The sequence below is a fragment of the Homalodisca vitripennis genome, chromosome 4, assembly GCF_021130785.1.
Source record: "Homalodisca vitripennis isolate AUS2020 chromosome 4, UT_GWSS_2.1, whole genome shotgun sequence".
NCBI lineage: Eukaryota > Metazoa > Arthropoda > Insecta > Hemiptera > Cicadellidae > Homalodisca > Homalodisca vitripennis.
The window spans coordinates 188,748,458-188,767,398 of record NC_060210.1 but is presented as its reverse complement, the minus strand read 5'-3'; the positions used below and the strand labels follow the sequence as shown (position 1 = coordinate 188,767,398).

At 35.2% G+C, this 18,941-nt stretch overlaps 1 protein-coding gene across 1 annotated transcript in view; it reads right to left on the bottom strand.

The window, feature by feature from the left end:
• The window catches only part of LOC124360798 (sine oculis-binding protein homolog), a 52,924-nt gene extending 34,455 nt beyond the window's left edge, over nucleotides 1-18,469 (bottom strand). Inside the window, 1 exon segment of the mRNA XM_046814701.1 lies at nucleotides 18,216-18,469. Within this exon segment, the coding sequence (XP_046670657.1) occupies nucleotides 18,216-18,287 (72 nt within the window). The 5' untranslated portion in view covers nucleotides 18,288-18,469.
• Between the last annotated feature and the right edge of the window lie 472 nt (nucleotides 18,470-18,941).

The window sequence follows — 18,941 nt, the reverse complement described above, 5'->3', positions numbered from 1 at the left end:
GAAATTTATGCATCTTTTTCCAGAATATTTCTCAAATCCAAGACCAAAAACTTAAGATTTCGAGCTGTGTCCTGGGTATAGTTGGAGAAGGAAAATAGCAGAAAAGATTTTTCGAAATATGTAAAGGTTCCCTATCTCTAAAATTATCAAACATTAGCTTTTAAGGAATCCACTTTATTCAAACATATTTCCATTATGCATAAGAAAACAACTTTTGAGATCCTGATTAATTATTAATAGAGCTAATGGTCTACCAATGGTTTGAATACGTACCGTAAAAGTATAAAATGAATATACATACACCAAAGTAAACTGAATAAAAGTGAACTAAGATTCCAAATGCATAAAACCCGTAAAAATAGATTGTACAATATTTACTTTCATACAATTTTTATTTAGTTGTATGTAGTAAAACTAGGTGTGATATATTCAAAAAATAAATTTTTCAAGCACCTCTAATGATACATTGTAAACAAAAGGACGAAAATGAACTTCCTAAATATTATTAAACCTTTCCATTTACATAAATATTGATATATTTATGTTACTTTGCAACCGTTTTGAAGGATGATAAATCAATTTCAATAATAAAATCAAAGGTTTTGTAAATTAAAAATATGCAATAAATCTAATCTAATTAGGCTTTTAGTATTTTTGAAGGAAATATGACGCACAGAAAAAGAGGGGGTGGATACGGAAAGGAATTAGGTAGTGTTGAGGATTTGTAATGCAGAAGGGAAGAAAAGCAGAGAGTCTGGAAGTGAATGAAGGGTATAAATAATAATTATTAGTTCTAAACATAACGTAGCCATGCTGGGAAAGGTTGAATGAATGAGAATGATGATTTTAGCTCCAGTTCATTTTCCTCTTAGTGCAGCGTCTGAAATCTGACGCTGTCAAAAACTTGACTCCTGAAATCTGGAGACATGTTCGTCTGAGAAGATCCAAAAGAGTCGTCGACGACTTAGCTCAAAATGAACTCTTTACATCGTTTCGACATCAGAGACAACTAGAATACAAAACAGTGTACCTGTAATCTAGGTAGAGAGAGATTCTCATCGTCTCATCAGGCCCACAATGCATATGGACTGTATGTCTTTTTAAATTGTAAACGGCTAGATTTGTCTGAAAACCGCATTAGGGTGAATTAGAGCTAAACTCAACATTAACATTGAAGCTACCCTTCCTATCATAGCTACGTTAAAGATAAGGTAATGAAATTCGCCTCTTTAAACGTCAGAATTTGATTAGCTGGCGCTGACTTAACTTTTATTTACGTGTGTTTGATGTGTGTGTCATGCTAAAAACATATGATCTGAGAAAAATATCATGCCTTACATTTAACCCTTTTGGTACCATTCCATTTCGACCTCCACCAAAGCGTGGCTGAGGATCGTTTTTTTTTGTTTTTTGTTTTTTTTTTTTTTGAGGAATCACTCAATGTTGGACTATTAGATAAATCCCTTTCAGTAGATAAGTCACTGTTCAGTTTAGAGTTTAACAGCCTTATAGGGCTTTAGAATCTTAACTTCGGCTCTCTAATAAAGGCATTAGTAATTTAATTACGTTTTATAGTATTGGTTACAATAATAATTCACTATTGCATTATTAAGCTTTTGGATTCAAATAGGTATTTGCAATGGTTTAACTTTATTGCTCGTAGGTCCTGATATTTGATCGCCAGTTTGTAGTAGTTCTGCTCATTATGGAATGAACTGACGCAAGCAATATACGAATCTAATGTAACGGTGTAGTAATGTAACACGGCGATGTAATAGTGTAACACAGTTGTGTAGTAGTGAGAAGCAGTTGATTTATGATGCAACACAGTAGTAATCTATACATAACGTAGATTGTATGAGTGTGTGATGATAGGCGGGAGGGGTAGCGGGGTAGCGTTATGCGCTGCATCCCGAAAACATTTCCTATGACTCATCGAGGACAGTCCACTTTCTCTGAATCCTACTGACGCAATAAACTTATCTCACTCGCTAAAAATCAGCCTGTTTTGTGACGGTGCTGAGTGTGGTGGTTGCTGGAGCTTTGTTTTTACTGATGATGTCTGATGAGATAAAGTCAAAATTCAAAGGTAGAATAATTCCAGAAATGGTGAATAATGTTTATAAATTTATGAAGGACAAGACAGTCCATCAAACCTTTACTATTCCGTTGTCGAAGTCTCGTCAAAGAACTGTTCCAGCAGCTGCTGTGTCAGAGCGAGTTGCGATTCAAATAAACGGTGAGCTTAAAAATTTATGGTTCGTAATCAAAAAGGTTTACTACACTAAAAAGCCGACGACGTAAAACAGTTACTTATACAGGGTGTTTGAAAAGTATGGGTACGGCTTAATATTTTAAAAACCATAGGAGATAACATCTATAAACTTTGCACAGTGTCATATGGCTATGTAAACTATTTTTCCTTACTATTACCATGACATGCCAACCATGGGGGGACGGCCCACAGAGGAAAACATGGAAATCTTAAATTGAAGCATGGGTCGAGTGATACCTCATTTGAAAGAGCTCACTTAGTAGAGTTGAATTCCGCAAACCGCATCTCAAAAGGTTTATCCAATCAGAAATGGCGGCTTGTTTTAGGTACACATTGTGAAGTACATTATGCGCTGCCATTTCTGACTGGATCATCGTATTCTGATGCGGTAGGCGTCATCAGAATAAAACATATAAATAAAACACAATAAATAACCAATGTTTTTTTAGTTTTATTTATTGTGTTATAAATTTATGACATAATTTGCTAATTAATAAAAGTCAGTGAAAACACATTGGTTAGTAGAGTGAAACGCCGCCTACCGCATCAGAATACGATGATCCAGTCAAAAATGGCAGCGCATAATGTACTTCACAATGTGTACCTAAAACAAGCCGCCATTTCTGATTGGATAAACCTTTTGAGATGCGGTTTGCGGAATTCAACTCTACTAAGTGAGCTCTTTCCAATGAGGTATCACTTGACCCATGCTTCAATTTAAGATTTCCATGTTTTCCTCTGTGGGCCGTCCCCCCATGGTTGGCATGTCATGGTAATAGCAAGTAAAAATAGTTTACATAGCCATATGACACTGTGCAAAGTTTATAGATGTTATCACCTATGGTTTTTTAAAATATTAAGCCGTACCCATACTTTTCAAACACCCTGTATAGATGACTCGATAAGTGTGTAGTGAGAAGACTAGTGTACAATTTCAAATTGTAAAACATCAAATATCGACTGCAAAACTATTGAGGGAGGCGTTAAGGGAAAAAATAAACTTCCAGGGCCGTGAAAAAAGTTTGAGGTGAATTTAAAGAACCTGAGGTTTATTTTGCGATAGACAGCAAACAAGAGGAAATTATTAATTGAAAACCCAGAAATCCGAGAGAAAAGGAAAACATATTTCAGAGCATTAAGACACTACAGGGAGCAAGGGCGCCCAATAATTTATTTAGATGAGTCTAATGTACCATCGTCTCACGTATGGTATTTGTGAAGTGGATGAAGGAAAAAGTGTTGCCGAATTTAAAACAAAATTCACTACGAATCGTTGATAACGCGCACTACCACAAGATACAAATTGATAAGGCTCCTACTTCACAAAGTATGAAGCAAGAAAGATGTAAAGGCGTGGCTTTCAAAAAACGGAAAGCCATTCAGCAACGATATGTTTGTACCTGAACTGTACACACTTGTGCAGCTATATAAACCAAGACATGTCAACGATCTGAGAAAAAAATCGTTTTACATTTGACACTCTCCTATTTCAACCTAGGCCAAAATTAACGTGTTTGGCGCTCGTTTTCTTTTTTTGGTCAGATTCCGTTATATGTCCCCAACGCTTAAACTTTTTCAATGAACTTAGAACGTTATAAAACGATGTAGTTGAGTAACAGAACTAACATTATGCCCCCAACGCTAATTGTTCATTTACGGATGATTATAATGAATTACAATTGGCTACTAGTTAAGAAAAAAGGGTACTCACGTATTATATCGACCACACCCCTACATTTCTCCAAACACAAAAATTCAACAAAAACAAACACTATTAAACAAAAACTAAACTAATTATTGAAAAAACACACACAAAAGTTGTTTTTATTCTTGATAACACTCCGCCACCCAAAATACGAGTGCCTCCGGCCATCAGCGCGGGCTTCGCCAGCATCTTCGGTGCTGGCCAGCGCTGATGTCAACAAAAGAAAAACATCCCTCGAGATAGTACCTATCAGTAAAATATCAAATTCTAGAGGGGCTGATCAGAAATATAAATTGAATTGTAGTGGAAAGGCAATTATGTACCGTGTAAAAAACTTAAACAATCATGTGATGCCGCGCGGCCTGCCGTAATCGGGATTCTCGAGAAAGATAACAGCGACAACAATACCGACCGCAATACCTGGAAATGCTTGTTGATTGATGGAATGTTAGTTCTGTTACTCAATTACATCGTTTTATAACGTTCTAAGTTTATTGAAAAAAGTTTAAGCGTTGGGGGCATATAACGGAATCTGACCCTTTTTTTTTATAAAAGAGTCCTCTGTCGATTTCAAAATCATGTGCTTATGCTGTGCAAATTGGGTTTTAGTTCCTAAATTATAAAGCAAATACAGGAATGGTAAGGCCAGCAATACTAATTCCAACAATCTGTGTAATCATTTTCAAAATTACCTATGCCTTCAAAGCTGTAGTGGCTTTCGTGCACGAGATAGGAAAACGAACCATTTTAATCCATCGTAAAGAAATTGTTTTAATCCTCCCTACCGGAAATATGATATCTTGCATGAAGAACTGAATTTATTGGAATTTCACGACGCTTACAGGCCAAGTCAGCGAGCAGGGGTCTTTGCGAAGCAGGGTGGGTCGGGTGTGGGGAGGGGAGGGACCTGAAACAAGAGACGAAAGTCGAGACCTGTTCGTCCATCAGCAGAGCCAGGATCGGGTTACAATTACAGGCTGTGGGAGATCTTTGCTAACCTCAACATATAACTTCAGTAGATCGTTCGAGTATTCCAAGATAAATTCTGTTGTAGTTGACAATTGTATTCTGAGCTATTAACGTATTTAATCCACTGAGACATAGGCAGCCCAATGCTATGTACACAAATCATTATAACCACTGATATTAAACGAATATATTAACCAGCCACTTGGTCTCAAACATGTCTTATCGTACTTTATTACATTCGGTCCCTCAAAAGAAGAAAAACATGGTTTTATGGGTGAGAATATAAAAAAATAAAATGTTTAAATCAAACAAATACTATTAAACGTAACTCGATTTTTTTACTATGAAATTATATTCAACTAAACAATTATAAGAAGATTACACTTCAGAGAATACTCAATGAGACTCCACACAATCCGCGGAACTATGAGTTATACTCCGATTAGATTGTTTTACAGCAGACGCAGTACAAGGTGGAAGTAGACTATACTCCGTTTAGATTGTATTACAGCAGACGCAGTACAAGATGGAAGTAGACTATACTCAGATTAGATTGTATTACAGCAGACGCAGTACAATATGGAGGTAGAGTATACTCCGATAAGATTGTTTTACAATAGACGCACTACAAGATGGAGGTAGACTATACTCCGATAAGATTGTTTTACAGCAGACGCAGTACAAGATGAGTGTAGACTATACTCCGATAAGATTGTTTTACAATAGACGCACTACAAGATGGAGGTAGACTATACTCCGATAAGATTGTTTTACAGCAGACGCAGTACAAGATGAGTGTAGACTATACTCCGATTAGATTGTTTTACAGCATACGCAGTACAAGATGGAGGTAGACTATACTCCGATTAGATTGTTTTACAATAGACGCAGTACAAGATGGAGGTAGACTATACTCCGATTAGATTGTTTTACAGCATACGCAGTACAAGATGGAGGTAGACTATACTCCGATTAGATTGTTTTACAATAGACGCACTACAAGATGGAGGTAGACTATACTCCGATAAGATTGTTTTACAGCAGACGCAGTATAAGATGGAGGTAGACTATACTCCGATTAGATTGTTTTACAGCATACGCAGTACAAGATGGAGGTAGACTATACTCCGATTAGATTGTTTTACAGCATACGCAGTACAAGATGGAGGTACAGTATACTCCGATTAGATTGTTTCACAGTAGAAGCAGTACAAGATGGAGGTAGAGGAGGAGTAGGAGGCGGTGGGAGCGGACAGAAACTCGAGAGACCGACTTGCCTGCAGCTCTACTCGTAATGAAGTATTTTCATCGTGGATTCCCGCCAAAATGTGCCGGTAACCCGAGCTCGACTGTAACTCGACCCTCTCACACACAAACACTCACTCACTCGCTGTTTAGACGATGAAATAATGGGTATCGTATCTCGTTACTTTCCGTAAATTAATATTGAGTTGCATACGGACCGCCGGGGCCGCTTCTACTTCTAGGAAATAATTAAAATACGAGCTCTTGTGTGGGAAATACCCTTAGACAGTCTTCGATTTACTGTGTTGAGTGGTGAACCAATGTACAGCACTGCTCAATGACCTTCGCCGTAGAATAGGGGTATAGTCTCGGCTCTGCGACTCGGAGGTCACCGGTTCGATTTTCGGGGAAGTCGATAAATATGTGCTAGTATTCTCTTGAAAATGGTAAGTGCATTAATTAGAAGTAATCCCTTTAAAAATTTCCCAATTATGATTCTGTATAGAGGTTTTGTTTACATCAATACATACATAATGTTATTCCCATCCTATATATCAGATTTATTAAAATAACGGATCATATTAAGTATGTCAATATCGTTAACATGTGTTAATAATCATTTATACAAGTTTTTGATATGTACCGATCCATTTATTACATTATTTGAGTAATAAATATCACATTCAAGATATGTCCCAATATTGCATAGTAAATTAAAACAAATTTGTTATAAATAATTAAGTTATTGTTCTGTAGAACGCATCAAAAATATGTTACAAAGTAATATTTTGATCTTATATTCTGGATACTTTAGCTACATGCTAACATTTTATAATTAAGATTTACCAAAAACAAGGCAATTTCAATATTTTATAATAACAGTTTTGTGCAACGTGAAATTCTAAAGTTTTAGAATCGGCGACAAGACAGACGTAACTAACGTGTTTAATTATGCTTGGATCGCTTTGGGGTTTACGGTTTTGTCCAACTAAGTTTCAAATTTGTGTCTTGTTGAAAAATCAAAGATCTCACTTTTTATTTGTAGGCCTAAGTTGTAAAAAAGACTATACTATTAAGTTTTAGTTCATTATAAATGGAGAAATAAACGAGACACTTTTTAATGTAATATCATTGCAGCTCTAAAAGTAATTTCCTTCGAATTCAGAAATTTGTTCAGTTCACCAACGAGTTTTATTAGCTAATCGATTTATTTACTTTAGTGATATCGATTATTCGTAGTAATAATTTAGTCACTATTTTAAATTATTTTTTTAGTTGGTAACAAATACTAATGTCGTAAACAAACTCTTCGGTTATTCTTACGAATTACATAACAAGTAACGATTACATCAAATGTTCAATTAGATTTAGAATTCCTTTGAACACCAGCGACGTTTTAAGAGGCAAAACTCCTGGATCGCAATACCGGTAGACAAATTTAAAATCTTATAGTTATTGAAACTTCAAGTTTTACGGGAATCTCTACATATTACAACGGAATTAAGAGGGATCTCCTAATTCACGCTGATTTCCTTAGGAACGATCGCACAATCTTACTACAATCTCGTACCGACCCACGGCTAATTCTGGCGGTGACGTCAGTCATTTAGACAGAAGCTTTGTTTTGACGCCAGCGCACTCTGGACACATGCCTTTTGGCTTTGATCTGCCCCCTCCCCCCTCCACATTACCTACGGGTAGGCTAGTATTGATACTACGTATTTCTGAAATTTAATATGGATATAACGTAAATATTTGAAATAAATATCTGTAGATAATGTCAAATTATATCCAATAAATCGTGAATAAAAAACGCATGTAACAAATTAATAATTAATAATCCAATACATAAAAAATTAATAAAAATGTCGAATAAATCAAGAATAAAACTATTACTAACAATCTACTGAAATATATCGACACATAAAAATGTCAATATGTTAACTAAATTCACTGAAAAATACCGATTTCTCGAAAAAATAATCGATATTTTCCTCTCTAAACAACATTAAGATACAAATAAAGACTAAATGTTTATTTTTATCTCCATCAGTGACACAAAAACTTGATCTTATCTCTTCTGGTGATTACAAAGATTCATACTGAGAGGTTTGTCTCGTAGTTTTATCTTTACAAAGTTTCATTCCCTACAAAGATGTGCATTCTTAAGTTGTTTTTAAAATGTTTTAAAGGAGTTATGTATAGGCATATTTTTGATTCGTTTGATTGAAATTGTGACCTTTTATGCCAAAAAATATGTATGTTGTTATGTACAATGATATACTACCCATAGGATGGGTAACTATTTAAACATTGTGAGAGTATTTCCTCAGAAAACATCTATAACCTAGAAACAATCGTAAAAAGTGTTATATTTCTATTTAGAATCATCATAAATCAGCAGAGGCGGACTATTTGATGACTCAGTATATTTTTAAAAGTTTGTTAAGATATCTGTCGTATTTATAAAAATATTTTCCAGGCGCAATTACATAAAATACCAAATTGTCTACATTTCAATTCTGAATAATAAAGATGATTTTAAATTTTTAAATGCTGTCTACTTTACCGTTTAACTTTCATCCTCATTCTTGTAGTACTAATCCACTAATTGTGCAGTGACAGTGGAAGCATAATTGTCTGATATTTATTTTATACACTTGCCCAATTTCTTTGACTTAAACTGAGTAAAATATTATATGTAAGAACACAACTATAATTTTCTCGAATCTAATTTAAAATATTTCTCCAGGCGTATAAAAATGCGTCACGACGACCAACCTGATGGATAAAATTGAATACAGTATGAAAACTTCACCTTGACATTCACAGCGATCTATGGATCCATCGTTGAATTACGTTCTTGAACTGCAACGTGTAACCTAAATAAATAATAAACCGTCCGACCATGGAGGGGAAGAAAGGGTGTAATTCAGTACCAGAGGGTGGAGCGGGAGGGGTGGTTGAGGGTAGAGTTCCCGCTTTCATCAGCTGAGCGGCTCGAGTTGCAAAACATTTTGGCGGGAAAATACAGGATCGCTTTGGGCGAGGTCGGGTCATTGTATATTCTACATTCTACATTACATGCTCCCGTGTTCTCCATTACATTGTGGCCGTTTGAACGATGAAAATATTTCATCTCCATTATTAAGTTGAGGACCGTGTGTAGGCAATACAATTGTACTCTAAAGTGTTTTGTATTTCATGGCAGGTTTGTATTTATTATATTGAGTGTATTTTAGGAAAGGAATTCTTCTTAACAACAAATATTTGTTGGCAAAAACAATCACCTTACTGATTGAAATAAATATAACTTTTTTTCTAACCAAGAACGGCTATTCTTGGCAATAAATAAGATAAGACCCTTATCTTGTAGAAAAGAATCTTATCGTATCAAAGCGATTAAGTCTTGTCTTTTAGAGTTAGTAAAGTCAACACAAATTAAATTCTTTTACCCTCTGACATTAATGCAATGCTTCTAAAACAGGTCTTAGTTTAAACTGTATTATTGCTTATAGATACTTTTGAAATATAACATGTATATTAAGGATAGTAAAATTGGCATCGCCATGTGTTACATGAACACTGCAACAAAAGTAATACGACGTTTCTAGAACTGCTATCTGCGGTCTTTTTCATGTGTCTGAGATAAACACTCAAAATAGGCTAGCGATTTCAGAAATAATTGGAATTCCTTCTTAGATGCATTCCTTTTTCTTGATATCCAGAAGAAAACTTGAATATCACTATTTTTGCAACCCTCGACGAATTTCTCTCATCCTTTAAATTTGCTTTTGTAAGGTTGGCTGATCGATGATGCTGTTATCCACCTATTTGGAGATCGTGCTTTTAAGATGATTACTGTTAGAATGCTCTGGAACTGGTCATTCTGTCTTACCTTACGCACTAAGCATAATAATAATACACGTATTGGATGACGATGTCGTGAAAAGGTGTGAAAATGGTTGCCAAAGGATAAGAAACTTCACTTTTAGCAACGACTTCACACTCTAATAATTACAATCTTCTTCGTTCATATTTATTCGTCTTCACCTGTGCATTTCAGAGATTAACCACAAGTTGTAATGTATATATGTCATATTATATATTATACGAATTATATTGGTTATCATCATTATAAATTACAATTATTAAAGGATTTCCAGCACTAAGTCCTTTCTTTCAACCAATCAAAGTTACAAATAGCATTTTTGTTGCACATTTTTCTTAAATTAATGTTTTCTTCACATATAACTTAACTAATCAAAGAAATAGATCAGCAAATAATGTTACATAGTTTTATTATCAAATTTAATAAAGAATTTAGGTACAAGTTTCTAGATCTGAAGATTTTTAGATTTCTCCTCCACTCTAAAGAAATGACTCACTTGGATTTCCAATGGTTGTCCATTTCCAAAAATACACGAAGATAGTAATGACTACTTTGTGAACAAGTATTTTTCGTGATTTAACTCTTCAGAGTATTGAGACTGAGTAGCTGAGAGTTCTGAAAATTGGCTAACCAGGCACATTTGGTGCGAAGTTCCTTAAAAGTGGTGCAATAGATTTTCCTTTAACCCTATAGCTATTTTAGATATTTTTTACTTCCCTGAATAGTAAAAAATGGAAATGTTTTTGACCAGTCCACAAAGAATTACATATATGTAATGTAGGAATTTTGTAACCAAGCTCAAACAAATGTCTGAAGATCAAAATGTAATTTTTACAATATGTAGATCTCCATGAATGTACAACTTTGGTGAGTGACTTGTTTAATAAATTATACGTTTTAAAATAAAATATAATCAGAAAATTAAATGTTATTACAAATAAAAGCCACCAATCCCTATATCCATCTTTAAACACACATTGTGAAAAAGACAATCTTTCGTATCATTATATCTTTTTCTTTGGACCTTATTATAAGATGTCTTCAGATAACTACAACTTGCCATGATCATAAAAAATATATTTTCTCGTCTTTAAGAAGACTTCTGAATCCTTTACATAGCAATGTATCCACTTACTTGAAATACATCATCCTGACTGTCTAATGACATTGTTAAAATTAAAAAAGTAAAGATTTTACCAGGCGAAGTTAGGGCTAAGAAGCCCTCTATCCTGGGGACCAACGGTTTAAAGGTGACTTCCGAACCTCCACCAATGGCCGGGCAGGCGGGCTGCTTGCAAGGTCAGGATCGCTCAGCGGCCACTCATCCAAGCAGCAGCCACGCTCAACGTTGCTTGATCCGGTTATCTTGCGATAACCGTTGTACCCGCTACACTGCGCATTTGCCATTGTTGCGCTACATTTTGTGATTTAACAATTCCGAGTATTTAGACTGTGTAGCTGAGAGTTCTGAAGATTAGATACCTAGGTACATTTGGCGCGAAGTTCCTTAAAAGTGTGGCTGAAGGATCCACAAGTTCCTACAAAGTTTTTGGAGAAAGGGCATTTCGGTATACCCACGGTAAAGATGACTTTCAACTTTTGCGTTGCGCCGTCCTAGTTGCTGTGAACGTCACCTCTGAATTCGAGGACCGACTTCTACTTCGTCAAGCCGAAGGGATCTGTTACAAAGGTCGCGGGACGCGATGCGGCACGATCAGCGCTTTAATCAAATTCAAACTCCCCGGCTAATGATTAACATCAGGTGAGGTCGGGTTACAGACGAACACCCGGAGACGGTCCTGGGCCGGGGAGGTGGGGAGGGGGGATGTAACCGGAGCCCGTGTAAGGGGACCCCATCAATCTAGCAGGAGAGAGAAAAATACGACGGAGTCAAGTTTCGTTACCAGACACCTCTACCCTGCACTGCACTCACCACAGCACCAGCTGCTGCTATAGCTGCCATCACAAGTTTTGCCTCATGCTAAAATAACAGTATTTTACTAGAGAAATCTTTGCACGGATTGAGTTCGAGGAGTGCTAAAAGAAAATGCAAAAGGAAAATGCAATTTTTTATGGGATAGTGCAATCAGGTTAATTTTTTCATAAATTAAGTTTTTAAATAACGGTCCTTTAACTCTTTACGTGGCACAGCAATGTCATTAGACATAGTCAGGATGATGTACATACGAGTAACTGGATACATTGCTTTGTAAAGGATTCAGAAGTTCTCTTAAAGGCGAGAAAATATTGTTTTATATTGTTTTATAAAAGAAAACTCAAAATCCTCCAATAATTCTTATATTTTAAAACGAGACATTTCGACATCAAAGATGCCACCGTCAGGTGTCGAAAGGCCTCGTGTTAAAATATAAAAATTATTGGAGAATTGTGACTTTTCTTTAAAAAAAATAGTAGAAAATTGTTTTTTTACAATAAGAAGAGCTCTTCCTTCAACGAGAAAATATATGTTTCATCTTATAATTAAGGACCAAAGAAAAAGATAAGAATACAAAAGATTGCCTTTTTTTACAATGTGTGTATGAAAGATGATTATCGAGATGAGGGCTTTGATTTGTAATTTTCCTGAGTAATGTCTTATTTCAAAACGTATAAGTTATTAAACAAGTTACTCTCCAAAGTTGGTGTAGGTCTACATACTGTAAGAAATTACATTTTCATCTTCAGGTATTTGTTTGAGCGTGGTTACAAAATTCCTACATTACATGTATGTAACTCTTTCGCGGAGTGGTCAAAAACGTTTCCATTTTTTGTTATTCATGGAAGTAAAAAAGAAAAAAAGAAATAGAGTTAATGAAAAAAGAAAAAGGGCCACTTTTAAGGCCACCAAATGTGCCTGGTTATCTAATCTTCAGAAATCTCAGTACACAGTCTCAGTACTCGGAAGAATTAAACCACAAAAACACTTGTTCACAAAGTATACTCATTACTGTCTTCGTGTATTTTTGGAAATGATCAACCATTTGAAATCCAAGTGCGGAATTTCTTTAAAGTGGAGGGGGAATCTAAAAACCTTAAGATTAAGATACTTTTATATATTTTCTTTATTGAAATTGATAATAAAACTATGTAATATTCATTACTTACTGATCAATTGTTTTGGTTAGTTAAGCTATATGTGAAGCAAACATTAATTTAAGAAGAATGTGTAACAAAAATGCTATTTGTAATATTGATTGGTTGAAAGAAAATACTTGATGCTGGAAATCCTTTAATAATTGTAATTTATAGTTAAAATTGCCATTAATATTCGTAAAATGTAGAATACGACATTCCAAACTTTAAAATGTCAATAAATCCCAGAGGAACACAGGAATAACTATTCCACTATGCCTATGTCAATGACGCACAATTCATATCCTCTTCTGCAGATTTATGGCGTCCTTCAATGTTGACCAACTGCTCCTCTACCCACAACATGAGTTATGTTTGACTCACCAAACTCTAATACGAGTTAGATATGGGGGTTGACCTCATCCAGTACAGCCCCTGCAGCTCTGGAGACCATCTTACCTCCTGCAGTGCATAAGGCTGCCTCATAGGACTCCAGCACAAATAAATTAGCCAAAGCAACCAGGAGTTGGAAAATAACTAAGAAGTCTCGAAAGTCAGCTTTCTGAGACAAAGCTACCTGATGGTTACCTCATTACTTCATCACCTTCACGGGTTGTAAACCACTTAACACATGATATCTACTTGCGATATAAATGCCAATGCAGGTCATCACCATTTCTTCAGATCCACCTTTATAGTGACTTTCTTCATTGTTGCACGAATACTCCTGTGCCACGCTCCAACCACACCATCAGATAAAGCTGCAGCCAACATGTTGCATGCAGAATTATTGCGTTTGATGCGACCACCACATATTCTATGGTAACACAGCATCACGTGAGTGGCAAGCTTCGACGCATGACTTCCAACTAGTCCGGCAGAGAACATATAACTGTCACCTTCCTTTCGTCCTGCGTATTCTTGTTTGTGTGCAGTTTGTTCGCATTCGAACGATACACAATATATACACAATATTGACCCAAATTCCAAAGGCAGGTGAGTTTGCCCATGCAATTGAGGCAATGACATTGCAGTCGCCCTAAATGCAAAACCATCTGTCGAACTGCAAAGTACTATGCCCTACCACTTTCCTGAAGATGCTCTGAACATAGCTATTATTTACCTCCACAAGAAAGAACTTTCCGAGCATAAGTAATTCGCTTTTCGGTCCTCTCGGAAAGGAACACTTCTGTAGTGACAAGGTCAAATAATTTATGTAAGTTCTGCGTGCAGCCTTCCAATATCTTAATTTGAATGGTGAATTCCAAAGAGGAATAATTAGTCCATCGTCGCTCATTAGGGCAGAAAAGTCACATCTTACAACCATCGGTCAAAGCAGGTACAAATCGGTCTCAAATTCTCCAACTTTACTTTACCAAAAACAAAACTGTAATAAAAATGAAAAATGAGAAATGGTGGCAAAATTTCAAGCGTTGATTTCATGGGATTTCGAATGAGCCTTCATTATCAGGTTAGGATACAAGTAAATAACGTAACATGCCACAAATGATGACCGAGTGCTTTCAGATTCTGGAGTTTGAAGATCCCTGTTATAGCTGTAGTCTGATACAGCTCAATGTTACATGTTTAAACTAAAGTAAGGTGGTAAAGAGCAGGGGGTTATTCTTTTCCTATGTTCCTCTGTCGAGTCCAACCTTTACTTACTTTACTTAAGACACCTGTAGAAAACGAACAATAAAAACAGTAGGAGAGGGCGTTTCCGATGATTTTCCGGCCCTATTGACAATATTCAGGTTTTTTTCTTCGTGCAGAGGACGCGGATTATTTTCTGCCAGACAACTTTTCAAATTATTTCTGAATAGACACAGGTTTAATGCTGACATTGAAAGTCTTTATCCCTCAAGTCTCCGTAGACAAAATTCTTACTTCCTCCTTGGCTACTCATATTCTCATAATGGTAAATATAGATGGATATCTTAAAAAGTGTAATTTCTGATAACTCTGAAATTTTGTCAAAAATAAAAACTATGGCACCATTATATTTTGCCATTGATCTTTATTTTAATTGTAACTCTAACCCTTGCTGGCCATTTCAAACCTATAACTTGTTTAATAATACTATGTTTATAAGTCGTATGACGTTTATAAAACAAAATTTCATTTTGAGTCTGTGATGTAAAATATTCGAGGTAATTGGAGGGATGAAATGCAATAAAATCTCCCGGAAATTCCATAATTATAGTCTGCAGATTCCGTGGCAGTTTTCTTCTGTGATTCATTAAACCCAGCAGTGGAAGTAGAAATATTGCTAAACTATCAGATATCTCATGACTTATTATCTCTAATAATGTTATAAATTGAAATTCTACAAATTAATATGTCTGAGCAAGATGGTGCTGGATTACTGCAAGATCGTAATATGGATGTGTCATAGAGTTGACTGGACATTTAAGACCATTAGAAGTAGGAATCGTCGAGTTGTCTCGGAACCGATAAAACACCAACTCAACAACAGTTTGTGCAACTTGATCGCTCTACGGCCACGGCGGGATCGTCTGTACAAATCGACTGATCGCGACCAGAGACAGGCGAGCGCTGAGCAGCAAAGCCCTTTTGACACTCCGCTCTTCTGACGCTTTGTAAAGTCTGCACAGTCAGATCATATACACGTACTGTTACTTCAATCCGTTGTCCAAAAACAGGTATCGGACTATAACTGTTTCTCCACTTCATCACGACACATATCTTGTTCTAGCATGCGTCTTTAATGTATTCTGTGAAATTTTGGGAGATCAACACTCAGAATATCGCCAAATTAAAGATTACTAACTTCATTCTTAATTCAAGATTTTATACCAGTAATGCTGTTTCTCAAATTCAAAATTTTGAGTAATAAACAGTAAAATTGCGAAAATAATAGTGAACACTTTCATTTTCGCAATTTCTAGTCTATTCAAACTAAACTTTGTACTAAGACAGGACTTAGCTATTCAATAAATCATCAAGTTCCTTAAGAAATTTCAACAAACATTGATTACAACAGATTGATTACTAAATCAGTCTACGTTTTTACAAATACACAGATATATCTGGTGAGGTTTCGAGATAATGGAGTTATAAATATTTGAAATTAACGTTCAAACCTAAGTCGACATACCATCAGTGTTTTAAAAACATCTAAACTAATGATGCATTTCGAAATGACAGCCATATGTGAAATCTACCTTTCTTCTGACTAATCCGAAAGGAATGTTTTAAATGTTTAAAGCACGATAGCTGACTAATCGATTATTGATAAAAGCATACCGTTTATAGAAGAACAATCCAAGATCATTTAAAGCAGAACAAATTATATGAAATAGCCAAATGGAAAATAAAAAGGAACCATCTGCGTAAAATGACTATTTTCCAAGTCAATTCCAGAAAAGAAAAGAAGTCATTGGCTTCTTAGAAAAGTTGACTTCCAGACAAATCTGCTGAACGTAACTGCTATAAATATCAAATTGACATGATTAGTATGAATTTACTCAGAATTGAATTCTCCTCAGGTATTGTATTTTTCAAAAATCGGATTGCATTCTTAAATTATTTGAAAACCACATATTTCCAGAAATTTAGAATTTAAAAGCAGTTACCTCAAAACATCCGTAATTTATTATACAAAATTTATGTCATTGTAATTTAAATGTAAAAAATATTATAATATATTAAACTTTTATCTCAATTCATTGCACTCTAAATTTACATACAATAATCACCCTTCTTTTCTAGAAAACTAAGCGTTTTTAGAACCATGTCTATTTAACCTTTTTTTATTCAGTAAGAGCATCGCCTTTTTATCTCGCCTAGAATTCAATAATAACGTTAATTTATGTCAAATTCATCGAACAATTACTGAAATGTTTGGCTTGAATCCACGATGTCAATACATTTCTCAAACAATAGGATAAACCCCCCCCCCCCTCCAAGTTCTACAACAAACCAACCGTTACTTAAACTATAATTAATTGTATTGCCAATATTCAGTTATATAATTTACTAAACATTTATCAAAATAAATATTTGTTTTGATTACTTTGAGTACCTACCACAAATATTTGGAATAATTTGATTTGAATAATTTTGTTATATTTTATCAACTGATGAGGTACAAGTGAGTATAATAACTCAACAATTTGAGTAAGCCATTTGAATTAAATGTTTTACAAAGGGCAGAATAAAAAAAACACTTAAACTTCAAGTATTCTTACTAACAATATCATGGGGTTTGTTTATTTTATTAATCTAACGACTAAGACAGAGTTAGCAAATTAAGTGGACAAAAGTGGATATGGTTATATGCAATTATTTAAGTATATAAGGGCAATATAAGCAGGTGTTTTTTACAAGAGTAAAAGTACAAATAATTGTTACCCTTTACACTAAGGCAGTGTAGTGTATATACGAGTAATTTATTTTGTGGCCAGAACGTTGTAGATTTTGAGTTTGAGAACAATATTGACAAGGATTTTAACAGTGGATTTAAATCATTATCAATTAGGCTGCCAGGATTGCAGTATCTACATTTACCCCCATATCTGCCCAGTGTCCTTTCTTATCTATTCATATTTCTTATAATACTGATAACAAAAACGTAGCTATAAAAATGAACAACTCATAGATACTGTCCTTGATTCAATTCCTTTAGTTCAAACTTACTAAAAGGTGGATTGCGCGTGAAACAAAAAGCATTTTGCATTAATTATCATTTTGTATTAAATTCGTTAGATATATTTAAATAATATTTGACCAAAAATAATAAGAAGGAATTGTAAATGTTTGTATGGTTTTGTTTTAATAAAAAGTGCAGTTATATCATTTTGTTTCTTATAAAACAATATTTTAATTTTTTGTAAAATACCTTTATGAAAGATTGTAGACATAAATAATTATAGATAAAAGTAACAAATATTAAAAAGCTTAAACACCAAAAGACACCAACAAAATAAATTGAAAACAATTAACTTTAGACTTAGTTTGTATTTACCTTGACGCAAATAAGTATAATTTACGTTTTTATCTGTAACCAGTTTTAAAAAATGGTAAATTTGTATTACCTTTATCTCATCATCGTGCGCTTCTTGTTTGATTTTGGACACAAGAGCGGGTGGCGTAGACTTGCTGCCCATTAAACACAAGCACGCGGGGCCCCACACGAACTACTACACTGTAAGCCACGCTCTCACTACGCTACACGACGCACGTAGTAACGATACTGACACTGACACGGCAGTCTGAGCTGAGAGTGTGAGAGAGACAGTCTGGTGGGAGAGAGAGGGCCGCCTCCCACTGCGCGGGACAAACTGAGGGAAATGTGTTTGTATTGTTGCAGGTGTTCAGCGTTGTGACAACGTCCTGTTGCCATATCCTACTCATGACTTAAAAAGTCCCGCACTGGCTTGATAATTCCCGAACGATTACAGGTAAAGCAATACAACTTGGTACATCATTACTGCACCTAAAAATTTATTTGTTGAAGTAACTACAATTTTTGGCCAAGTCATGGGGATGGGCCGCAAGGAGTCAGGAGGAAATCTTAAATTAGAGCATAGGTCGAGAAGTACATCAAATTAAAGATCTCTATTAGTAGAGTATACTGGCGCAAATCCGACCTGAAAAGGTTCACTCTTTAAAAAGTTACGCTGGTTTAAAGTTAGAAACATTACAATGTAGGTCATGTCCAAGTGGTTTTATATTTTTGTCTTTGACCATTGGATATCCAGTGGAGGATGGTCTAAAAGGAGTTCGCTAGTCTACAATTTTAAACCGACCATCCTCCACTG